The sequence below is a fragment of the Carettochelys insculpta genome, chromosome 10 (assembly GCF_033958435.1).
Source record: "Carettochelys insculpta isolate YL-2023 chromosome 10, ASM3395843v1, whole genome shotgun sequence".
Taxonomy (NCBI): domain Eukaryota; kingdom Metazoa; phylum Chordata; order Testudines; family Carettochelyidae; genus Carettochelys; species Carettochelys insculpta.
In genome coordinates, this window is record NC_134146.1 from 21,302,371 (window position 1) to 21,328,440 (window position 26,070).

A 26,070-nucleotide genomic window follows, 5' to 3' on the forward strand; every position below is an offset into this window, starting at 1 on the left:
TGTCTCGGGAACTGCCCAGTCAATATTCAGGTCTGGACCAGTTGGGCAGCGCTCAGAAGTCGTGACCATCTAAAGGTTCTATGCACAACATCGGATACTTTTTAACAACTGGCACCCTTGTTTGAAGCACAGCAGAGAAATTAATGATTGATTAGGCTTGGAGACCAAGCCAGTCTATTGCTACTATGGGCCGTCTCTCCAGGCCTGAGCTTAGGCCTGCCAGCAGAATTCATGGGGAGACAAGCACTGCTGCTGATTGTGCCATATCAGTTTTGTGGCTTCTGCGTCTGCACTGCTTTCAAAATTCTAAGTTGGTACCGGCTGTACCTCTCTAATTTGGGACACTCTCATCCAGCAGCATGTGTTGTCCGGCATGATTTTAGTTAGATGGCCACATCTCATGGGTGTTGCCAAGTTTCCCATGGTCCCATAAAGTTTGTTTACAGCCACTAGTCCTGGCTCTCAGTATTTTGTGCTTTTATTTAGCTGTAATTTATCCACTAAATATCTTCCAAGAGCCCAGTCATCAGTGGAAGTGTTGGTAATACGCTAGACAATATTGACCTCCCGTGCTTCGGCAGATTCTCTCATCCAGCAATGGTCAAGTCCTGAGGTGCTGGGAGAGGTTTAACCTGTACATCAGACTGTGTTGTGTGAACAGCCTGTCTCAGAAGGTGACAGAGAAGAGAAGATTCTATAATTCTGGCACAGAAACAAAGATCATAAAGCCTGAATGCAAAAAGAAACCAGTTCAGGGGGCAGAGGGGGGTGCGAGTGAAGAGGCTGTGCAGTAGAATCAAATGAGAAGCTCCAGGTACCTGATTCTGCCGCTAGTTACACTAATATAGCAGGATTCACTTCACTGAAGTCAGTGGAGCTGCATCAGTTTTAAAGTGACGGTCTAATCCTGGCCTGCGAGACTAAATTCCTGGAGAAAGGCCTGCCCGATGTCCTAAAAATAACATTTTCTTCAGAATATTATCTAGATTTTTTTCCTTAACTGGTTTAATAGGATGGTTAATGTTTGAAGTTGGTGTTAAGAGTCAGTTGTGCTCCAAATGCAGTGGTTTTGAGTTCAGCATCTTATGGGGTTGTGTCTTGTAATCAATAATAAGAATCAATGTGTTTTGGGGACTGGAATTTATTTAGTAATTAAAAGATATCCATTAACTCAGTTTGATTAAGTTCATTAAACAATTAATAAAGAACAGAAAGGAACACTTTACCAAAATCTGGAGACCCAAGATGTGCAGTTTATGACAGCCTGATTTATTCCATCATTTGCATATATCCTGGCATTCTTATACCTGAACTGTTTATAGTATAATTTCCATTATTTCTTCCTTTCCACAAACAGATCTTATTAGTATTGCTGATAACTTTTTGTTCCATTTAATAAATTTCCAACTGCATAATTGGACATCTGTTGTTTGCTTATGTCCTTTTGGTGGTTGACATCCTATTTTGCTAATCTAAACATTCAGTTATTGGTACATTGATAAAATATTTATTTTTCCCAGTTTTTCTAAAAATATTGCACAAGTTATCCTGTCTTTCTCTAATGATTCTGACATGTAATTTTGCCCTTTTTTAGCATAGACGCAAAATGGGAGTCTGGCTCATGAGCACTGTACAGCTGTTTATGGGAGTCTGCCTGATCCAGTTATTAATAAATACGTTAACATTGATATTGTACAGGCCCACCAGTGGGAGAGGGAAAGGAGGCAGTTGCCTCTGGGCTCAGCATTGCAAAGGGGCCCAGTGCTGCTCTGCCGTGCCATGTGGCTGTGAGAAAAGCAGAGGGAACCCTAGTGCTGCAGTCCAGGTGGCACTAACAGCCATAGGCCCTGCCCCTTTCACCTTTGGCCAGTCCTTAGGGCACCGAGCTGCCCCCCGGCTCCACCCCCACCCCCATCCACCTCCCTTGCTCCTGGGCACGCATTGGCTCTCAATCCCACTGTTACTGTATAAGGTTTAACACAATTGCTGATTATTTTTCTCCAGTGCACACTGAGATCTCAGATCTGGGAGAGGATGTCTGTAACAGCCAGTTGTTGGAGCTTGGGGATTAATCTCTTAAAGAACCACATTTTTTGTTCTGTTTGAAACCTCTGTGTAAGGTCTCATCTGTTATGTGATTTGTAAGAGCTTTAACTTCATAACCAAGTTCTTCCAGGCCAAGATTGACCAGCAGCTGCCATGTTTGTGTACTGGAACTCTCTAGAAGGAATGGCAGGGTGGGTGAAGTAATGTCTCTGAGTGGACCAGCTTCTAGTAGTGAAAGAGACACACTTTTGATTTACACTGAACTTTTCTTCATGTCTTTGAGGAGATGAAGAAGAGCTCAGTGTAGGTCAAAGCTAGTCTTTTTTTCATCACCAGAGCTTGGTCCAACAAAAGATATTATCTCACCTACCTTGTTTCTCTAATATCCTGGGACCAGCATGGCTGTAGGAGCACGGCTAACAGTCTCTAAACTGATGGATTTTGCCTCTGGAGGAAGTCAGTCGTAATTTTATCAGTGAAGGCAGAATGGGAAATAAAGGGCTAAGATGTGTGCAAGCAGCTCAGAGCAGACCGAATACATCCAATGTCTTCCCTTATGTACACAATGATAGTCCATCACCTGCAATTTTAATAATCTATATGGTCTGCTGAACATACTGTAATTTAAAAGACAAAGAGCAGCTTCTCTCTGTGTCTGTAGAAAGAAGAGACTGAAAAACTCAGCAAAGACTTTGAAGAAATACTCCCTTCTTTTTTCATTGAAGTTTTGAACAATCTGTAGCATTGACCGATTCTGATCACTAGGACTCCACTCTTATGTGAGGAACCGAAAGAGCCCCACTGAAGTAATTGGCAACCAGGGTTTGTAAATGTGTTAGTGCTTTTTGACAAGAAATATAATGGTCAGAGTTCTCCAGATATTAAGGCTTAGATTCATAACTATCAGTACACATCTGTTTTATCACAAGCAATGTGCTTATTTGCTTCTATATACAAATATCATGAATATAATTCCTGAGATTCTTGAGGTGGGGGAAGGGGAACAGCTGCTCCTCCCACCCCCTATGACTTGTTTTGTTTAAAATTGTTTTCATGTTCACTTTCTAAGCCGCTATGGATATTAGTCTTTTTTTTTTTTTTTTAAATCTGGGGATGGCATTTTTAATATTATATTATGTTTTTCTGTAGCTGAGAGGTAGAAAAAATGCATACCCATTTCACAGATGGTGAACTGAAGTATAGAAAAATTGAAGTTGCTTGCCAAAGTCACACAGGAAGTGCAAAGGGTGATGGAGCAGGTACTTGAACCTGGACTCCAGACTACCACCTCCACCACTGGCTTGCATTTCATCTCCTAAATTAGTGCACTTTGTTTGTAGGGTTTGCGACATGTCGAGAATGTCGTTGTGAGTAAGGCATTGTAGATGGAATCCAGAAACTTTTATTGATGGATGTATTTCCTTAGCCAACAAATATTAGTTTGGGGAGTGGGACAAATGGAAGTCTATCTTACTTTCATTAGCTTTTTTATAACTTTAAATTGGAATTAAACACACAATATCAAGAGTTACAGGAAAAATGTACTGTATCTTTGGGTGGCACGCAGGGCTATTTTCCAGGACCTTGGGAAGCTAAGTTACATGCTTCAGCCCCGAGCAACAGAATTTCCTCTTCAGACAGCCTCAAAATTGAGAAGGCTTCAGATGAGAATTCTAAGGCTCAAGAATCACACTGAAATGTAAGTACGCTATTTAAATTCCAGTCAACTTATTTTACACTTGTATGGTAAAAAATGAGACAGTAAGTAACTTTTCAGCTTAATAATATGCTGTGACATTTTTGTATTTGTCTGATTTTTGTAACCAAGATGAAACTTGGGGTACGCAAGACAAATTATATTCTTGAAAGAGGTACATTAGCCTGGAAAGGTTGAGAGCCACTGAAGTAGAACACAGATTGAAGTACAAAGTATTGTACTATTCAGGGATGTGGGTGTTCTACTTAGGCTGTGTCTACACTTGCATTCCTCTTTTGAAAGAGAAGTACAAATAAGGGAAATCAAAAATGCAAATGAAGTGCTGATTTACACATCTCATACTTCATTTGCAGAATGTCTTTTCAGAAGAGATTCTTTTGAAAGAAGAAAAGCTGTGTAGATGGGGCTCTTTCAAAAATAAAACCTATCTTCAAAAGAACCCCTTCTGAAACAAAATAGGAAGAAAGGTTCTTTCGAACATGAGGTTTATTTTCGAAAGTGCCCCATCTACACTGCTTTTTTTCTCTCAACAGAATCAGTTCCAAAAAGAGATTACACAAATGAAGTATAAGATATGTAAATCACTGTATTGTTTGCATTTTTTATTTCCCTCATTTGCATTCCTCTTTCGAAAGAGGAGTGCAAGTGTAGACACAGCCGTAGAATAATATAAAATGAGATTCAAAATATTTTGTTGCTAATTCTATTTTTCATGTAGAGAGTGTAAATGAATGAGGCCAGGATTAATGCTGTTTAACCTCATTAGGCTTTTAAATTTCTGTAATTATGTGAGCCTATGAAACTCAAAAACAAATAAATTAAGCTGCCAATGGAAGCATGACAAGCAGGAGCAAAGTCTAGTGGTTAATGCACACACCTGAGAGCCAGGGGGTCTGAAACCCATTCTTGACTCTGACATTAATATGTGGGTAATGCTGAGTTGCACACTTAAGCTGTATGGGCTTCATTCAATTGTAGGCAAATTGGCTACAAGACGTAACTACAGCTAGAGAGAAGTGTTTGCAAGGCCAGTAAAATCTCTCCTGGAAAACACCCTGGCACATGGGGCTGCAGAATGGTGTCTACCAGTTCTACTCTGCCCGCTCAGGCAGCATTCCAGAAGGACAGACAATGGAGGAGACTGGCCGGGGGAGGTGGGGGCTTGGGCAAGGTGGACCTATGCTGCAGCATTCCTGCAGTAACCCAAGTTAGGCCAGCCTCAGTTACGCTTCACTAACTTAAATCCAAGGTTCAATCACTCTACAGTGGAGCTCTCCTGCACCCAAGTTCCTACTCCAGGTCACAAACCCCTCCTTTGTACCCCAGTTCCCTACCCCACCCTTCTGTCGGCACCCAGCCTCCATCCCAGACCCCTCATGTCTATCAATATCATGGACGAGTGCGGCCCTTGACCACTTACTAATTCTTGGAGTGCCCCCACCATCAAAAAATATTGCTCACCCTGGTCTACAGTATCCACTAAAGGGGCACAAGGTTCCCTCCTGTTCCCTGTTCATCCCAAGGCTAACTGGAAATCCACTGGATTATGCCCAAGATTTCTCAGGATTTACATTCTTTGCAGCTTCTGAAGGCTAATGTTCCTTCTCAGTTTTATGCCTTTGCCCATCTTCAACTGTGTGAGAATTGCACCTGGATTCTTGAATATTGTCAGAGCTCAAAGGTTCTTTGATTTATTTGTGCCCTCCCACCTCCTCTGAGTTGCTTTCAATAGTAGGGGGGAAAACAAATACATAGTCTGAATAGTGAGTCCAGTTGTCCCAGCCAGCACCATTTCAGGATTAGAATACGATAACAGAGTTTGGCTGTGTTTCATTCCATGGCTATGTCTACACTAGAGGGTTGTGGTTTTTTTCAGGATTAGAATACAATAACCGAGTTTGACAGTGTTCCATTCCATGGCGATGTCTACACTAGAAGGCTGTGTGTTTTGACAAAACATGTGCTTTGTCATCAAAACCAGCAGAGCATCCACACACAAAATGCGTTCTGTCGAAATACTATTGACAGAATTTGGTGCTTCTGTTGACAGCTTTCTGCCTGCTCTCCCCGGCCCCCCGCCCGACCCCCGAGGCAGAACACCTTTCTCAAGAGAATCTGTCAACAAAAATGCTGTGTGGATGTTCGGGAGAGGCCCTTGGTTGACAGACAGGGCGTCCAGGTCACCAAGTAGCCCAAGCTGCCATGCTTCCGGTAGGCCATTGTGTCAATAGAGGGCTGGGCAGTCTAGCCACTCTTTGTCTACAGAGTGGATCGCTTTTACAATTGGCTTTTGTGTGTGGACACACTCTGTCGACAGTTTTGCTGGAAGATATCTTCTGACAGTAACTTCTGTTGACAGATTGCTGTAGAGTAGATGTAGCCTGTTTGTATGGACAGAAGAAGTTCTCAGCATCGAGCCATGCCTTCAAGAACATTTGCAAGACTGAATTATCTCAATACGTACAAAGACAGCCAATCTCTATGGGTGGACTCTTCCCCCATGGTCCTGCAGCATCAAAGTTCTGTTGAAATTTTAGCATTCAACGCAGAGGGTGGTTCTTTGCAATTTCAGGTGGATCCAGAGAAAACAGTTGTTCTGTTGCACAGTTAGGTCCTGTTGCAGCTCTACTTGCAAGCAGAAGTTGGGCTGGAAGAAAGTTCTAGACAGAAACCTGTTGTAATGCACATCCAAAGTGTAGGGGACAGGCCCCGGCCTGGCCAGGGGAGAAGTTGGGGCTGGCACAGTGAAGGTTGGAGGGCCTCCGTTGGGGAGCTGGGCTGGGTCCCGTCCTCGATGGGGGAGGGGATGGCATTGTGCAGGGGGGGGTCTGTCAGGGGGCTGGGCCACATCTATGATAAGTGGTGTCAAGGGGAGGGGCTCCATTGGGGGGCCTGGGCCAGTCGCTGGGCTGGCCAGGGGAGGGGCTAAGGCTGGCACTGTGGGCGGGGGGGGGGGCAGAACGAGGACATGATAGAACCTTGCTGGACAGACAGATGGACGCAGCAAAAATAATATCTATGATACTCTTTGTTAATGGTTCTTTGCACACACACTGTACTGTTCTGTCCCAGTCAAAAAGTTGTCGGCCAAAGTCTGTGACATTACATCCATGCCACACCATTGATGAGATAACATTGGCTAGTGGTTACATGGGTGTAACAGAGCAGAAATATCTGTCATTTCTTTTGTGATTTTATGGGAGGAGACTCTCACAAATCCTTCTCTGACAAGCCTTGAAGAAATTGTGCATCAGCAGCCTATCACTTGTGCATAAGTATGAACACTTTGCCGTTGGCCCATTACATTATCCTCCATTATCTCTTTGTCATGCTAGTGCACAGTGCTTTTTGTGTGTGTGTGTGTGTGTGTGCTAGTACTTACTGGTACTGAGTACTGGTACCTTGGAAGCCCTAGCTGCGGGATTGGCTGGAAGGGGGGAAGGGAGCTGGCTGGGTTCCAGCTCCTCTTTTTTTACAATAAAAGCACTACTAATGCATGATTTTATATCACAAATGTGTATCTGAAAGTATCCTGCTGCTACTTATTTTGAATTAACTTTGTTGCATGAAATGCTAATGTTTCATACCTTATTTGCCAGCTGTCGATAGCTTGGAACTAAATCAGGAAATAATTCCTAGAGGGAGAAGATATTTTCTATGCTGTTTTTGGTGGCATTACATTGTTAAAATACTGTATTATTAATAATAATAATTTGTATAGCAAGACAGTTAAAAGTAAAGACGCTTTCTCATTCAGAACCACGTGACAGACTTAAGAATTGTTTGCTGGTGAAGAACTGGTAGTTATCACTAGCTTATGATGGCCCAGCAAAGATTTCACATATCTGAAACAGGGATAAATTCCATTTAAGTTAGTATAAAACATGCTGTAAGTATATTCTCTATATTTGTTGGGAGGAAGAGGAGCCACTTTACTTTTCCCTTTCAACATAATACATACTCATTGCATCCCAAGAGTATACAGGTTGAACCTCTTTAATCCTGAACTCTCACATCTGGCAAACTCCATAATCTGGCCTGATTTTAGTTAGCTGGACGACCACTTATTATAGATGTGGCCATGTTTCCCATGGTCCCATGAAGTTTGCTTACAGCCACCAGTCCTGGCTCTCAGTGTTCTGTGCTGTTATTTGGCTGTAATTACCTCAAGTGTTTTCTAAGAGCCCAATGAGCAGTGGAAGTGTTAGTAATGTGCTAGCAAACTTTGACATCCTGTCATCCGGCGCCGGTCAGGTCCCAAGGGTGCCGGACGAGAGAGGTTCAACCTGTAGTTTTCTATGCTGCAAGTACTGTACTTCCCTTTAACAAAAAACACTGGAGAGTTTTACTAATAGAACAGTCTTCAGCATCTGAGACTCAGGGCTGATCTATACTTACCATAAGATCACTGTGCCACAGTCGATCTTCTGGAGTTCGATTTTTGCCATGTGTTAATGTGTGGCAAAATTGATCTCCTTGGGCTCAGCCATCGATCCTGGTAGTGCATGCTATTACATGGAGTAAGGGAGGTCAGCATGTGCCCAAAGAGCCTGATCTACACTAGGGCAGAAAGTTGATTCTAGCTGTGCTAACGGTGTATCTAGAATTGCGTATCTGAGGTGGACTTTTGTTCCCTAGTGTAGATCTAGCCAGGGTAAAATGATACCCATCTTTTTTTATGGACAGAGCAGTACTTAGTCATGGATAGCTGGATGAAATCCCCAATGCAAATTCCTATGCAACTCAAGAGAAAATTGTAGCCTGTCTCTACAGTTGTATACTGTTACAGTAGACTGTCTGTACAGTTGTATACTGTCTATACAGTCAAAATTATAACCCTATTGTTGGGGTCTTTAGGATGTTTCAAAGTCATAAAGGAAGGATATAGTTCTCTGTTAGTATTAGTATAACTATTTGTACTGTAGTAGCAGCTAGGGGCCCCACTATTTTAGCCATTGTATATGCATATAACAGACAGATGAGCACTACTTCAGGAAGCTTACAGTCTAAATATAAGCGACAACACGAGGATAAAAATAGACAGTTATGAAAATCTATTTTAGGTTTCTAATATGACAGGGACATGCTACATTTGTTAAATGTAAATTGTTTTGTGATTTAATACTGCATTCTGCTTTCCCATCTGAGGAGGAACTTCTCTAAGTAAGTGTACAAGATGGATGTACTTCCCCGCTTATGTTTAGTTAAAAAAGCAACGGTTCTGTAAGCTGTGAGGGAACAATGTGTGCTGCTACAAGTGCTGTCTTTCTGATGAGAGGTAAAACTGAGAACCTGATCACTTTTGACTGTTAAGGATTATGTTTTCCAACAGGCACCTACCTCATTTGCTCCTGCAGTTATTGCAATTTAATGTGCAGCTAATGGCCACTTAGGCCTCTAAATGGTCATTTGCCCATGCAAATATGAGATTTACTTGGAAACATGTGGTAACAAAGCTTTCTTATTTGTGCATATGTGAGTTTTCTTCTTAAAAAATATTGGTCCTGAAAATACTACAATATTCTAACTGCTGCTGCCCCAGCAACACAACAATGTGGATAGCTACAGGATTGATGATAGCAGCTACACTATACATTTAAGATCTTTGTAATAACAAATATTCAATGCAGTTATTCAGAGGCAGGACAGATGTGGAATGCATTCGTTGGAAGGATAATTTGAACGTGGCCTTTAGTGCTACCAGGCAATCTCTAAGAGGCTACAATAAGTAAAAGGGCTGTTTGTCATTTTGGATTTACTGTGTTGGGATTTTGCCAGGGCAAAGCCTGATTCATCAAATTTTGAATGTTCTACATGAGCAGACTGCAGTTCGGATATCGGCTTTTCCAAGCCTCAAGGAGGAAGTGAAAGAATTACTTGGTTCTCACCAGATTTCAGAGAACAATTAAGGGTCATGTCTCCTGCCTGCTTCCTCCTAGCAAATGTAGCGTGGTTTAGAATCCCTTTTTGTAAATTTTAATTTTATTTTGTGTGTGTCTAACATCCCCTTTTCACGTGAGAGATGAAGATCCTTCTTAGTTGGGAAGAGTAGTGCAGAGTTGTTTTGTATTATATGGTGCAACTGTAGGGTTAGTGGCTTGAGAACAGGGTCCTGGCTTCTGTTCTTGGCTTCTCACTAACTCTCTGTGACCTTGCGCAAGTAACTTCGCCCCACGCTGTCTCTAAAATGGGAAGAACACCTTCCGTGGTTGTAGTGAGGCTCAGTTAATTTTTGTCATCAGTATTGAGATCAGTGGATAAAATGTACTATAGAAACTCATTGTTATAAATAGAGCCTTTTTTACAGTTTCATTTTAACAAGCTGGTGCTGCGGATGTGAAGTAATTTTGTTCTTAAAATTAAGTTTCGTTCTGATGAGGCGAGTCTCCTCTGCCTTCGCCTCCCTGTGCAGACCCTGTAAGGAAGGTGATGAGTAATTTCATCTTTGAGCTGCTAGAAAGAAGCTGAGTCTTTGTTCAGAGAGAATGATTTCATTTGTCAGTTCATGTAGCTCATGGTTCTTTTTTTTTTGTTGTTTTTTTTTAGAGCAGCCAGGCCCCACCTAAGGTTACCTTGTCATGTCTAAGTTTAAACAAAGTTCATGCTAAGCAAGTGCAGTGTGGCTTTTTGGGATGAAGAGCTTTAGGATCAATTTTTACAAATGGTTTTCTTGTCACTGTGAGAGCTTTAAAATGGCTCTTAAATATTTCAGTAAGACCCATGTATGATGAGAGTGATAGGGTGAGGACAGCATTAGGAGGAGAGTTACTAGGTGGACAAACCCCAGACTGGAATATGGAGTCTAGGGTTTACAGTTAATAGTCCTGGTCATTAATAGATAACTGATTAATAGTTGCTGCAAAAAGGGAACAAAAGGAGAAAACAAACTTCAGAGCTCGACTGCACCATTAATCTTGAGTCAGAGAGGACATCGCAGGTGAGCTGAACAGCCTCATGGTAGGAATCTTGGGGTCAGCCAAGCCTGAGGGCGGAGGGTTGCAATGGATTTTATGCTGTCTTAATGTTCATCTCTTTGTTGGTAGAACCCCTCAACAAGAGAGTGAGTTTAGAGGATTGTGTTGTTTAGAGATAGTAAGAAAGTCATCGTTTCACGTAGGTTTTAGAACTTCTTAGGTAACATGTTTGATTTTATGATAACTTTTTCAAATCCTAAGCTGTTTTCACTGGAACTTCTGAAGACATTTCTCTTTTGCTTGTTCTAGCACTAATGCTGTTCAAAAAAGTTGGAAGAATTTTTTAATAATAAGAAAAGTGGAATATGTTCATTCTCCTTCTTCCACACAGCTGAAGAGACTCTGTCCAAACTTTGAGGAAACAAAACAGCATCTCTGCGTGAGGGCAAAACTTTAGCCTGAAAGACAATGTTTCAGAAAGCTATGAGTGACTTTAAACAGAGGTACATAAAGGAGTATTCTGCAGCCTCCCCAAACCGTGTGGTTGTCTTGCCTGTTAGCAACCTGGGTCAGCCTCCAGAGGAGCGGCGGGGAGTGCCACCCAGCCCCAGTCTTCCCACAGCTCTGCTCTGGCTCCATCCCAAGCTGTGGCCCCAGATGGTGGCCTGGCCCCATCTTCTGCTTCTGGCACCAGCCCCAGGAATGGCTCCATTCTGAGCCCTGTTTTTAGCTTCAGACAGGACCAATCTGAGGAGCTAGAGTGGCAAGAGAGGCATTTAGACCCTGGTTCATTTTTCTTTGGCATTTGGTAAGTTTTTGCAACTTGTTGGCCGCGTCTACCTGTGCACGTTACTTCGAAGTAGCGGCGCCAACTTCAAAATAGCGCCCGTCACGGCTACACGTGTTGGGCGCTATTTTGAAGTTGAAATCGACGTTAGGCAGAGAGACGTCAAAGTCGCTAACCCCATGAGGGGATGGGAATAGCGCCCTACTTCGAAGTTGAACGTTGAAGTAGGGCACGTGTAGACAATCCGCATCCCGCAACATCGAAATAGCGGGGTGTGATGGAGTGGGGGATACCTGTGTGTGTGGCTCACAGAGGGTGTGGGGCTCCTGCTGAGGGTAACCCTGACAACCAGGTAACACCTTTGTACTGCAGACAAAGGAGGAGGTGGAGCCTGAGGGGTTTGAATTGGAACTGGGAGTTGGAAGCAGTTAGTCTGGGCTGAGGGAGAGAGAGACCAAGGAGGGGGCAAGGCCCCGGCTCTGGGGGCCCCTCGGGGCCTCCTCTCCCCAACATGAATTGGACTGGCTGTCTCTGCCTGCTGCACTGACTCCTCTGTACGATGCTGTGTCCTGTCGGCTAATAAACCCGCTGCTCTCCTGCTAAGTGAGAGACTCTCCTGCCTGCGGACAGGGTGCAGAGCTTGGGGAACCCCAGAACCCCATCACACTGGTGTTAGAAGTGGGATGTTCTGTACCCCAAGGAGGGAGCATCCAGCAGTAAGTGACTGGGGCCCTGGAAGAAGTGGGGCCTGCGAGACCCAGGTGTGCTGAAGGGCAGTGAGGTGCAATTCCCCAAGGCGGAGGGGCCTGTGGCCAAACCCAAGCAACTGCGGTCGTGGTCCTCGAGAGGGGGTGTCACACCCGAGGGGTTACTCCTGGGAATCTGTTGGAGTCGGTCCCAGAAGGTGGAGGGGCCGAGAGCCCAACCCCCAGGAACAAGTGACCCCTGAGGAGGCTGACGCTGAATGAGTTCTTCCCAAGACAGTGTGCTCATGGTCCCTGAGAGCGGGTGTCACGCTGAAGAAGGGGTTCCGCTGGGAGTCTGTTGGAGTCGGTCCCAGAGGGCGGAGGGGCCTACGGCCTAACCCTGGGCAGCTTGTGACCCGCAAGGAGCCTGGCACACTGAAGGGATTCTTCCAGGAATCGTGGGGTGCAGAGGGCATCAGCCTGAGAGCCTGCAACCACGCTGAGCAACTCCGCTGTGAAGTGGCAGCACCTGGAAACTGAATCGAGATTAAAGAAGCTGGACAAGGCAGCGTGGATGTGCAGTGGCAGAGCTGAGGGCTGGGGAGAATCCTGCAGAGGTGAGCCCGGATCGGGGCAGGGAACCCTGGACTGCATGGAGTTCTGAACTGAGTGGCCTGCCACAGCTCAAGGAGGGAAGGAGCGATTCCAACCCATCATCTACTAGTGGCCAAGACAGACCTGCGAAGAGTTTTCCAGGCCTGGGCCAAGGAAGGTCCCTGTGTGTCTGTGCAGGAAAGCAGCTGATCCACTGGGAATGGCAAGTTGTCTGTAAGAGAAGCTGCTTCACCTTCTGTGTGTGTGTGTGGAGACCAGCCGGGGAGCTGGGACAAATGAGAGAGTGTCTCCCATTGTCTGTCTGTGTTGAACAGCAGCAGCAGCTTGGGGAGAGAGCAGAGCCTGTGTTTGGAAAAGGTGCCAATGAGGAAACTAGCCCATTGTCTGAGGAAGACTTCCCCAGCCTAGGGTGGCTGGAGAAGGATCCACCAGAAAAGAGCATTCCAGGTGTGTCTCTGAATCCAGCCATGGGGGCTGGAGCAGAGGGAATGGCTCTGGGATGGGCAGTGGTATCCCTGCTAAGGACACTGGTCCTTGGTGCAAGAAAAGTGCTTCTGCTTCTGGGGAAGTGAATCCTTTGCCTGAGCCTGTGGGGGCTCGAGATGGAGCCAAGATCCCAGAGCTGGATCTGAGGGCAGCTGAAGCCCAGATGGGAAGTGGGCCTACCTCTGTGTCTCTCAGGGGGGATGATGCTTTAACTTGGTCTAATCCAGTTAGGATCATCAGGAAATCCCAGAGACCAGACGATTCTGGTACTTGTTCTTTGCCTGATGCTGAGGTGTTATTGGGAGGGGGTGAGAGGACTCTGTCCTACCAGAGTCATCCTCTCGCCAGGACACAAGAACAGACGGGCAATGGAGTTATGCTGAGTGATGAAGATAAAGGAGCTGGTAGCAGAAGGGAGGAAAGGGATCCTAACCTTCTGTCCGGTGGTACTGGCTGTCTGCCTGGAGGGGGATTACGTGGGAATCTGCCTAACGGGCCAGAAGTGATCCTGGGTGTAGGTGAAACCCAGGAGCTGGTTGTGGCTCAAGGGAGCAGTGCCCCTGTGGAGGCAGACGGGGTGAGTTATTGTTTGGGGAAGCTCTTAAGGAAGAGAATTTCCCTGAAACTTTTCCTGACCCATCTGTGGGGACTGCAGAAAATGGGAGTGAGGTGGAGGAGAGTGAACAGGAAAGGTGCTTGTCTGTAAGCACCAGAGCAACCCTTTGCCTGGGGAGAAGTTTGTTTCAGCTACTGATGGCCAGGACCTGCCTGAGTGTGAAACCACTGGCTGTGCTCTGGAAGGGTCCAAAGCAGGCAGTGTAAAAGTTTCTCAGGAATTGGAAGTTGGTGCAAGTAAAGTGAAAACTATCAGGAAATGTGAGCAGCCCTGTGAGAACCAAGTAAAACGGCTGCACAGTCAATCTCTGTAGGATGCAGGAGAGGGCCAGCAATTCCCCATCTCCAGATACTAGAAACACTTATATTCTCACACTGAACTCCAATTCTGATTTCATGGGGAGGCAGTAGTTGGAGGTGGAAGGACAAAGGAGCTTTGGGCCTGGTGGGCCAATAAGGGATAAACAGGGATTCCTCCATGTGGATTCTGCGTCTGGGACTCACAAAACAACTTTTAAAAACCAGTTTGGTTTGCAAATTTCCAGGCTGGCTGGGAGCGGGAAGTCTCTCTGAGATCATCAATGGCCCAGCTCTTGTTAGAAGGGAGGGCACAGCCAGAGAGATCAAATTTCCACCCCAGGGGGCAAGAGAGAAGATTAGAACTTCATGGTGCTAAGAAAGGCCTCAGCCATTTATCCCCAAAATACCAGATTCTCAAGGATGTTGCACAAAGGTTGTGGTCTACCAAAGAGCAACGTAAATGTACAGTTGCAATGGGTTTGTTCTGTTACTCACGCTGACTGCTGTAACCAAGGGGTGCTGCTACCAAAAGCTGTAGAATTGTACCATGTACTGAATGTTTGGAAAGAGCCATTTGACATGATGACATTAATGTAGAAGCATGAGTTGTATGTTGAAGGAGTCTGTAACTCTGAAATGTCACCATTGTTCCCTGTAACTAGTCTTGCAACCTCTCACATGAGGAGGAACATTCCAAACCTATTGTGTGGCATGGAAGGGGAAACTGAGGCACACAACCATTTTGGTGGTCTGGCTAAATGCCAAGGGTGGAAGCATTTGTACCTTCTTTTACTGGACTGTAACTGAATTCCAAACATTGGCCGGAGCAGCTGTATGGGCTGGTGGTCAGACAGGGCAGGGCCCAGACCAGAAAAGAACTATTTGATCTGTTGGTGCTGCAGCATCTGTATGGGCTCTGCCTGCCCGATTTAAGAACGTGGCTGATGGACCAGAGACAGAAGCAGGGAGACCGACCAACCTGAGGGAACTAAAGGGACTTGCCCGGCTGCATCACATGAAAAGGGCCAATACCAAGCTCCTGAGTTGGAGCCTCCCCCAGCAGGATTATGACATGGAGGTGGTGCACATCAAGGGGAGCACTGAGGGTGCAGCTGATGCCCACTCACGAGGGGAGGGCCCCAAACTTCCCCAGGTCACTGGCTGAGTGACCCCGCTCAGTTCGGTCTGGAAGCGGGGAGAGATGTGATGGAGTGGGGGATACCTGTGTGTGTGTGTGTGTGTGTGTGTGTGTGTGTGTGGCTCACAGAGGGTGTGGGGCTCCTGCTGAGGGTAACCCTGACAACCAGGTAACACCTTTGTACTGCAGACAAAGGAGGAGGTGGAGCCTGAGGGGTTTGAATTGGAACTGGGAGTTGGAAGCAGTTAGTCTGGGCTGAGGGAGAGAGAGACCAAGGAGGGGGCAAGGCCCCAGCTCTGGGGGCCCCTCGGGGCCTCCTCTCCCCAACATGAATTGGACTGGCTGTCTCTGCCTGCTGCACTGACTCCTCTGTACGATGCTGTGTCCTGTCGGCTAATAAACCCGCTGCTCTCCTGCTAAGTGAGAGACTCTCCTGCCTGCGGACAGGGTGCAGAGCTTGGGGGACCCCAGAACCCCATCACACGGGGTCCGCCATGGCGGCCATCAGCTGAGGGGTTGAGAGACACTCTCTCTCCAGCCCCTGCGGGGCTCTATGGTCACCGTGTGCAGCAGCCCTTAGCCCAGGGCTTCTGGCTGCTGCAGCTGGGGATCCATGCTGCATGCACAGGGTCTGCAACCAGTTGTCGGCTCTGTGGATCATGTGTTGTTTAGTGCAACTGTGTCTGGGAGGGGCCCTTTAAGGGAGCGGCTAGCTGTTGAGTCTGCCCTGTGACCCTGTCTGCAGCTGTTTCTGGCACCCTTATTTCGATGTGTGCTACTTTGGCGTGTAGACGTTCCCTCGCAGCGCCTATTTCGATGTGGTGCTGCCCAACGTCGAGGTTGAACGTCAACGTTTCCAGGCCTGGAGGACGTGTAGATATTATTAATTGAAATAGACTGTTTTGATGTCGCAACATCGAAATAAGCTATTTCGATGTAGCGTGCACGTGTAGACGTAGACGTTCTTATGCATGTCTCTCAATAATTAGTGCATTTACACAGAAAAAGGCTAGAAGTCAGATTATCTCTCTTTTTTTTTTTTTTGGTGCCTTGTTTTGTTTTTCATAGTGTTTTCTAATTTTTATCTTGCCTAGAGGCCTCAAAAACTGGAGAGGCTCTGGCTCCAGATTTACCCTTAGCTGTGGCCTCAGTAATCTTCCCCTTCCCTCCCTCCATGTGTGACCTCCCACCCCCACTCTCCAGCTGTGGCTCCACTCCCAGCCCAACTCCCACAGAGGGGACGCACAGAGTGGTAAGTGGGGGTGCAATGGTGAAGAGTGTTGGTACCACTGAGAGAGAGAGTTGGGAGTATCTGCACATGCAATGAATAGAGCACAAACAGATCCCAAATTACCTTCTTAATGTTGATTTTGCTGGTACCTTAAGCAGGAAAAAAAAAAACCTTCCCAAAACTGTAAAGCTCATCTTAAGCTTTCCAGGTATGGCAGTTCTTCCCATTTCCCTACAGGCACGTATACACCTTATCCCGGGAGAATCAGCAAACATTGCTGTAAAGCCCAGCCAGTGGCAATGATCCCAACTGTTGGGGTGTGTGTGTCTCCAGGCCTTCTGCATCCTGTTGTGGTGCTGAGTAAATATGCTGTTATACTCATTAATGTGAGGCCAGATTAAGTGGCGATGACCACCATTTATCAAGCTCTTCTGTTTGTCATCAAGCCGTCCAGTGCTATGACTACTGTAGTCCCACTGTTTTGGCCTATCCGCATCCTTTACCTGGCAATTCATGCCCTGGTGGATCTGCAGCAGGACAAAAAGCATGTTAGCTCGCCACAGCACTCCCTCCCTCCTGCATTAGGATCCTGCAGTTCTGCTGGGTGGGAGCACTAGGGAGAAGAGACTCTGCGAGCTCACTTTTTTTTTTCCTCTGCCTATTCACTTGTGCAGGGATGCACGATACATCAAGCTTTAGCTGCTTATCAGGGGCAAAATAAAGGCGAGTAAGAGTGTAATTGAAAAATTACACAGATACAGGTTGGAGGACACCTGTGTACACTAATCTAAAGTGCTTATACATCACTCATCACTCTGGTATCTAGATTCCATCACTAAAAGTAGGAAAATTCCTTCAAATTATCATCATTTTTCCCTTTCAAAATATACCTACAGGGGAGGAAGAAGGTTGAGGACAGGGAGGTGGAGTGGACATGTTCCTCATCATATTCCCTCCACTTATATTGGTGGCCAGCTATCTCTGTCTCTGCCAACTGCAGAACTCCAGTTGGATGGAAGATGTATACCCATTATGTGGAACCTGCTTTCCGCAGGATAAGACCCTTAGAACAGTGGTTCTCAACCTTTCCAGACCACTGTACCCCTCTTAGGAATCTGATTTGTCTTGCATACTCCCAGTTTCATCCCATTTAAAAATTACTTACTCAAAGCTCAGACATCAAAATACGAAAGTTTCACTGGGCATTCTTACTGAAAAAATGCTGACTTCCTCATTTTTGCTCTAAAACTATAACTTCAGTCCATTGGAATATAAATACTGTATTTACCTTTCACTTGTGAACTTTGTCTGAAGCCTGAGGCCTACATTCTGGGGCTGAAGCATGTGATTTACCTTTGCAGGGTCCCCTGTGACATGCAATCCCTAGTGACTGTCCTACTTGCCATTCCCTAATGCTATCCCTGCACTTGCAGCCCGCCCCCCCCTCCATCAATTCATCCTCCAACCCCAGGCTCAGCAACACTGTTTTAGATGAGTTGATGTACCCCCTGGAAGACCTCTGTGTACCCCCAGTGGTACAAGTACCCCTGGTTGAGAACCACTGCCTTAGAACATAATTTGCATGCTACCAGTTGTCTCTAATACTGAGCCATTATGACAGCAGTTAAATATGTACAGTAAAATGCAAGAACATTCTCAGTAACCAAGGATGTTAAATCATTATTTGCTTTTGGTGGGGTTTATTTTTGAAACCGTGCAGAAAAGCATATCAACTAATAACTGTAGTTCACATCATACAAGATGCTGCTGCTAACAACATGAGGGAGAGTCTTACCAGAATGTGTGTGACAGGGATTAATTTAAACTAGAGAGTATAATTTTGTATAACCCTATGATTGGCCAGAAATTGGGTTGCCTCCTCTGAGACTGTGTGTATACAGAGCTACATTAATTTATTCCATGTAGTCAGGAAGCTAAAAATTCTACCAAATTAGATTAATGGAATTTGTGATACAGATGAAGTTGCGAATTCTGTGTAACTGATCTTATTTTCGCTGTCACTTTCACAATAAGTTGACTTCTGTGGATAAATTCAGAGAAGGCAGGCAGCAGGACAGATTCTGTTTTGCAGTCTGACCTCTTGGCGCACTGCTCCTGCAGGGAAAAAGCCCATCAGATCGCCAGAGTTAAGGATCATCCTGGTTTATGGGTAATCTCAACTGGTGTAGGCACAACCGGTTTGTACACTGCTTTGTCATGTAGAGCCCCGAGTAGAGGTTGTCAGGGAGGGAGAGTATCCATAGCTGGAATGCTCTTCTTGGCTGGAGTACTGGTTTTAGGGTTTGTACCCAGCTGGCATAGCATAGCATAGCACAGCACAACTAAGAGGGCAACTAAATGTTCTTAATTACATAATGCTGAGTATGCAACTGGTCATAGCATCAAGGAACTAAACTCCTTGAGGAGAAACTGTCTTGTCCTCTGTACAGTTCCTAGCGCAATGGGACCCTGGTACATGCCTGCGCCTCTTAGGTGTCATAACAAAATAATAGATGATGATAATAAAGGAGCTACAGTTGGCTCCTTCATGGTCCCATCAATCTCTGCTATATCTAATGGTCATGAGGGAAAGCTGAGACTGTAGGGTGGGATTTTCAAGTGTGTAAGGGAGCTAATTGTAGCAGTGTTTGGACCCATTTGCTTTTTTAATCTTGGAACTAAACTAAATGAGTTGTGTTTGTCTTTTTAATTCCATTAGTTCCATAATAAAGAGGATTCTGTATGGGCAGCATTAAAAACCAATTGAAATTAGCTGTGGCCCAAGGCTATTGTAGTTAATGGACTATTCAAACACAATGGGTATCTGGCTTAAAAAGCCAGTAGAAAATTCATCCAAAAAATCATTGGGAAATAAAATGTGAAAGGCTCAGTTTCCACTTTCCCGTTTATCTTTAATATGTGATTCCCATGTGATCTAGCCCAGAGTGGTATGCCACTGAAACATAAATGAGTATCTGGAGTGTTAGAGAACCCTCCTCTGGAGCATGGCTGTAAGGGAAGATTCCCTAAAAAGATGGAGAACTATTGGGTTTGTGGTGGGGGGGAAAAAAGTTCATTTCAATCTCCAAAGTGAAACAGTCAGATTCAAACAGGCCTTTCTCTGAGCCTTCTCTACTACAGTTGGTTGAAATGATTTGCTGAAAGAGTTTTTCAATTAAAAATACCATTTTTGTCAGTAAATGTTTTAAAATGTTGATTTTGACACTTCATTTTTTAAAAAAACACAAAATGAAGTATTGCAGTAATGAAAAAATGTCTCATTTCAGCACTAGTAGAATAAAATCCTTCATTGTTTTCATATCAAAATGAGTTCAAACCAAAACTATTTTATATAATTTTAAAACAAGCTAAAAATATTCAAAGTTAAAACAGTGTTTTGATTTCCTCAAAATGAAATGTTTTGATGGACCCAAAACAAAGCAAAAAAATTGGAATTGTGTTTTGGAGTTAATTCCGAAAAAATAATGTTCCATTTTGGAATGGAACATTTTCCTAAATCACAGAATTTCCTGGGAGACTGAAAAAGTAGTTTCCACATAGCCTATATCTGTTCAGTTAAAATACTGTATCTACACTTCTGGAATTTGATTTTGCACGCTTGGTAGAGACATGTGAAATCAAATTTTCTGGGGTTGGCAGTCAACCCTTGTTCTCCTCACTATTGTGAGGAGTAATGAAGGTCGATGGGAGAAACTCTACCATCGATCGCCCTCTGTGTGGATGACCAGGTAAGTTGATTGCGAATAAGTGGATTCTAGCTATGCAACTGTCATAGCAGAATTGCCTATCTGCAATCGACTTACTTGCCTAGTAGAGACCAAACCATGGTTAAAGCAGTACAACTCCTCCCCTCCTCCTGTGTGGACACAGTTATATCTGGATATTTATTCTTATGTGGGAAGGAGAATCAACTATACAGCCTTGTGTCCACTACGTTGTGGATGGACGTGTCAGTGATCGATCCACTGGCCATCAATTTATCATGTCTACTGTAGATGCAATAAATTGATCTCCAACCTTGCTCCCATTGCCACTGGCACTCCACCAAGATGAGAATAGTCAACATTGATGAGAAAGCAGCCCCCATCGACTTCCTCATACGCAAGATGATGCAGTAGGTATGTCAACTTCAGCTATGCTACTTGTGTAGCTGAAGTAGTTTGGTGTATGTAAATGTAGACAAGGCCTTAAGGCATGTTTATAACGAAACAACTGCATCCCCACTAGGTTTAGTACAGTTGTAAATATTTATGGCAAAAATTACACCCACAACCCAAATTGTAGTCCCTGTACAAAATCTGTGTGTAGACCAGGCCGAAGACTCTAGCACAGCCTAAGAATTTAAGGGTTGATTTTCAGAAATGCCTAAACTGTACCCATTCCAACATCAGCTCTCATTGGTTATTTAAATAATTCGTCAGGAAACTTTCTGGAAAGCCTCTGAAATGTATTCCTTTACTGAAATCAACTATTCAGAGAGCCATAAGCAAAACAATGCAAATGCATGACCATGGGAATGCACGTAAATAATGAATATAGTGCACTAGTGTATGCTTTGTGACACACAAACAGGTTCAGGACAGCTTTGCTCCCTGATGCGTCAATAGAAGTGAGGCACTTGTGCATCAGGAACAGGCTAATTTCTGTGTAGCTGCCTCCTATTACCTGAAATGCATAAAGCTTCTTGCTCTCTGTCAGGCAGATTAGATAATACTATTACAGTTTACCAGGGAGAATGGCAGGATAGATTACACCAAGGACCCTGTTGAAATTTGCTTCAAGTTGCAGTTACGCATTTTAAAGCAAACCTGGCAGTTGGATAATTGATTTGTACCATCCCAAAAATTTAGCATGCTGCCACACTTACCAGTAAGCTCAGACTAATTTACTGACATGGAACCCAAGTCCTCTTCCTTTTCAAGTCAATGGGACATTCACTGTGGTTTTAAGATGGCTAGGACTAGCATTATGGTATTTTCTTAATTTTTTTGCCAATCTCTGAACCTTCCTGGGGTTAAACATTTTAATTGTGAGCTGCAGTATTTGTCTGACAGGAACAGTTCCTTCCTAACAAAAAGTTATTTTGTAATTTTAATTTATTTTGTAATCCCAGATTAGAATGCCAGCTGTTTTTATAACTCTGGCCTCTTCTGGCCTGGCTTCATTGCAATGTGACAGATGTGTTATTTATGGAAGGGGAATCTACATATTTTAAAGCACACAATGTTTGGATCATCTGATCTCCAGCCTTTAAGCCAAACAGGACAAAATACCAAAGCTGGATATATATTCATAGCGAAAAATCTCCCAATTTCAGAGAGAAATATTCACTTTAACCAAAATAAAACAGAAAGAAAGAAAGAATCCTTAGCCTCTGATCAGGTAATTTTATTAGTTATTAGAAAGACCTACATTTAACATATATTCATTTATATGGCAGACTCTAGTTATTAGTGTGTAATTTATTTTCTGAATTAACAATATGGTCATTATTAGCTGTCCCTTAAGTAAGAGTGGAATTTGGACAGAGAAATAGTTAGCAATGCATACAAACATCCGTTTATTTCAGTACCAGGGCAGAAACTATTTACATTCCATGAGGCATTAGGTAAATAAGATTAATTTTTTAAAATGCCTTGATTAAAATATATTCACATTGTTTCTTAGCGTTGAGGAATAAACACTTCTTTCCTGTTATTTAAAGAGGTATTAGTTGTATGTGGGGAAAGAAAAAAAAAAAAAAAAGAATTGATGAGCCACAGAAAACATTTTCAAAATAAGAAAATCCTCTTCCTATACCAAGTAGATTTTAGACTTACCTGACAGTTCAGTCTTAAGGGAATGTAATGCCGATCATAGCAAGCTGTTACATTTCTCTCTCATTTCCCCCCTGGGGACACATTGACAATGGAAATGTAGCAAAACAGCTTTGGCTTACTAAGCATTTTTTCAAAACCTCAAATAAGCAGCTTTTAAAAAAATTCTCTGTATATTTTTGTTCTATGTGTTAAACATTTGACTGCAATTTGAGTGTTTCAGGAAAATGCAGGACCCATTCTTTGAAATGTATATCCCTACTTATTTATTAGAAATCTAATTCCCACGATTATCCTATCACGCTCTCTGCAGAGGGCGATACCAATTTAATGTATGCAGCCAAGGAACATGCACTGTATTAATTTCAGAAGAGAGAGGAAAGCCCTTAAATAGGTTTTGTGAGATTTTGTGTTTTTGCAGATGAGATTTAATTTTCTAAAATCATTGTAATAAAAAAAAAAAAGACAACACTTCAGTGACTGCATTGACCTCCATGATGTCAGAATGTCATTGTGCAACTGTAGCTAAGAAAAGCTTCAGAGAAAAAACAAAGGAGCATTGCATCTCACCATAACATGAGATGTGCCCATACAGTACGTAGAATTCATACTGCGGTAGTGAGTTGTTGCTTTCAGTTTGATTAGACAATCATTGTTTTGCTTTTCTTGCTTTGACATTGCATATGCTTGTATGCTGCTTAAGTCGTCTTAGCGCTATTTAGGTCAGTATACTTATGATGGCTTTCATGGTCTGCAGCGTCTGATATATACAATAGGCGAAGGAAATCAGCATTACATTTTCATATATTCTTTTATTTTATAACTTCTAAGGGTGGAGGAACGTTGTAATTTAATCAAATTTCTGAACAACAAACTATCTGCCATTTCTGCATTGCAGATATATTTAGCTCTAACATTGCTTGTGGTTAACAGGGTGTAGCGTTGACACAGACAGCTGATGGTGCAGCCAGACCCTGTGCTCTTGTGGTTTTGTCAATACTGCTCGGGATTTTGATAAGCTGTAGAAAAAGAAGTGCTGAATGTTGCATCAAAATTACATGTTTAGCATTCTGAGGCTTTTTCCCTTTCTGGTATTGTATTTTATTAATTAAAAATAGTGTAAAAAGCTTAAAAATTAAGAGCATAGCAAATACATCCAGAATCTAATACATACTGTAGGAAATCTTTCGTCACCCGGAGTATCTTACTGTTGCTATACCAGCATTTCTCCAGTAAGCAGAAAGATTGGCTGATGTTTCTCAGCAGAAGATGCTGTCACTGTAGAGGCAGGTTTGAATAGGAATGTGAAATATCTACTACTGCATTATTGCAGAATTTTTGGAGTTTTCTGCACGCTCTTTAGTGACTGAGGCTCATCTTGCATCACCAGTTGATGACATTTTTCTTTGTTCCCTCCCACGCAGTTGAATCAAGACTGTAGCTGATGTGCAGTGTCACTTACAACATTAATCAGATACTGCATTTAAGGTGAGCTGTCCCTTGCCTCCACCCTTACCAGAGCCGTGTTGCAGTATGTATCTGACTCCTACAAGCCTAAAATGGCAGGCAGGATTAACGTTGCTTGTGCTGTGTGCATGCTGTGTGTAGAATACCATGCCTAGTATTTCAAATGTGAGTATGTAAATGCTCTGTGTGCCATGCCATGCAGTAGTGCAGAGTTGTCTGTGCTTCATTACCGATGTAGATATTTAAGCATCACCTTTAGAATTCTTTTTTCATTTGCAGTGCAGTGATCTGTTTAGCTTGTCGTCACATTCAAAATACAGTATTAGCCCTTTAAAAAAAAAAAAAAAGCAAACTCTGCTTCCAGATGGTGTCACCCTTTTTTTGCATTTACTGTAGTTTAAATAATGTATGTTGTATTGTTAATTAATGTGAATATCAAATTAAAGCACTTGACACGTACATATTTATTATGCAGGTAGGAGGCACGTCAAATCTATTTTTAACTCTTACGCAGTCCACGTTGTGCAATGGGCTTTGGTTGTCGAGTTTTATATTTTCAGCAGTGATATCAATAGCCTGATTTTCAGCAAATGTGACAAGTGGCCTTTACAGTGGTCAGCTTCCCTCTTTGAACCCTCTGAGGGTGGGAGGGAGATTACGTTGTGTTGCAGTTTGAGAGAACCTTGAATGTGGACATCTTTTTTTTTTTTTTTCCCCCCCCCCTCCCCATTCCTGCTTTCCTTATTGATATATTCACTTCTCATGATCACAGTCTATTCAGGCTGCTTCCCATCTGATTTTTGACAACTGCTTCTAAAAATTTATCGAGAAGACCAAGAATTCAGTTGCTCTCCATCGCTTTACATAAAAATGGCTGGATATATTGCCATGTTCACACTGCATTAGGAGGTGCACACAGGTAGGTTGAGATTTGCATGTTTTGTAGATTTCTCATTCGGATGTGCAAAGACATAAAGTGGGTTTTAAAATACAGCTTTCAGTACAAAAATGTATCAAACAGTTAATTTTTAAAAAAAAATCTAATACTTAAAGGTATGTCTTCACATATTGGCATGACGATTATTTTCACCTGATAAAAGAATTTGTTGGGAGGGTGATGCAATCATGTCTGTTAAAATAATCATATGTAATAAGGGCGTGGCAACGCTTATGCAACAAAAGAATTTTTGAAGAGACTATTGATTCAATAGCATTTTAAAATCTATTTTGAAATTTTTGGACTTGTGGTTAAAAAGATAAAATAAAAGTTAAGGTGTGTAAGAAAAATGAAAAATATTTAAATTCTACCATAGGAAGCGGTCTTTCAACGTGTTGTGTGAAAGCTTAAATAAAGATTACTTTGCTTTTATTACAGATATTTTTCTATGTCAGATACCAAAGAGAACCTACAATATTTCTTTTTGTTTTAATACAAAAGGTTTTTTGGAAATAGATATAGATGGCCCTGTTATCTTAAACTCAACATCAGTTCAATGCAGTATGGTTTATTTTAAAAAAAAGTGGTTGAGAAATTAAAACCAAAGAGCTCTAGATACAAAAGCCTGAATCTGAGCAATTTTTAAAAATAAATTATCCATATTGTACTTCTGAGACTGACTTCTGTAGTAAATTTATTTCAGATTAATACTGGGCCAGACCAGTTTCCTTGGCAACCAAATCCTGTTAAAAAGTACAATAGTAAAGATGCAAATAAAGTTATTCTTGCTGAATACCATGATGCAAATGTTATTTTTGCTGTTAAGTTACTTTTTAAGTCTAAATGAGAAATCGACCTCATTTTATGTTTCCAGGCGATTATCACTTTTTAAATGACGCCATATTTGTAAAAACTACTTTTTCTTGTTTTGCATTATTTGCCCCCCGAAGTGTAATGAAGTACCTTTTTTTTAAGCACAGTATGAAATGCAGTTCAAGGTTTGTGCAGTATTTATATAAAACAGAAGTTTCATTATTACTACTGTACAAAGTATCACTAAACCGATAGCTGAGAAGGGTAGAGAATCGAAAATATCCTTAAACCTTGTTTCATAATCACTGAGTTTAGCAAAAAAAGAGTTGCGGACCTATTGCAAAACAGAACCTGTCTGAAGTCCAACTAAAGCACTATATTTAACCCTACTCTGTGTGTGTGTGTGTGTGTGTCTGTGTGTGTGTGTGTGTGTGTGTGTGTTGGGACATCAGCAAAGCGGATCATTTGTGGTTTGCTGTAA

The 26,070-nt window shown here is 43.0% G+C and overlaps 1 protein-coding gene across 1 annotated transcript in view; it reads left to right on the plus strand.

Moving 5' to 3' along the window:
• The first annotated feature begins 10,681 nt into the window (after positions 1 to 10,681).
• The window catches only part of ZBTB38 (zinc finger and BTB domain containing 38), a 55,166-nt gene continuing 39,777 nt past the window's right edge, over positions 10,682 to 26,070 (plus strand). Inside the window, exon 1 of the mRNA XM_075004571.1 lies at positions 10,682 to 10,720. Coding sequence (XP_074860672.1) covers positions 10,718 to 10,720 — 3 coding nt within the window. The 5' untranslated portion in view covers positions 10,682 to 10,717. The remainder of the gene's footprint in view (positions 10,721 to 26,070) is intronic.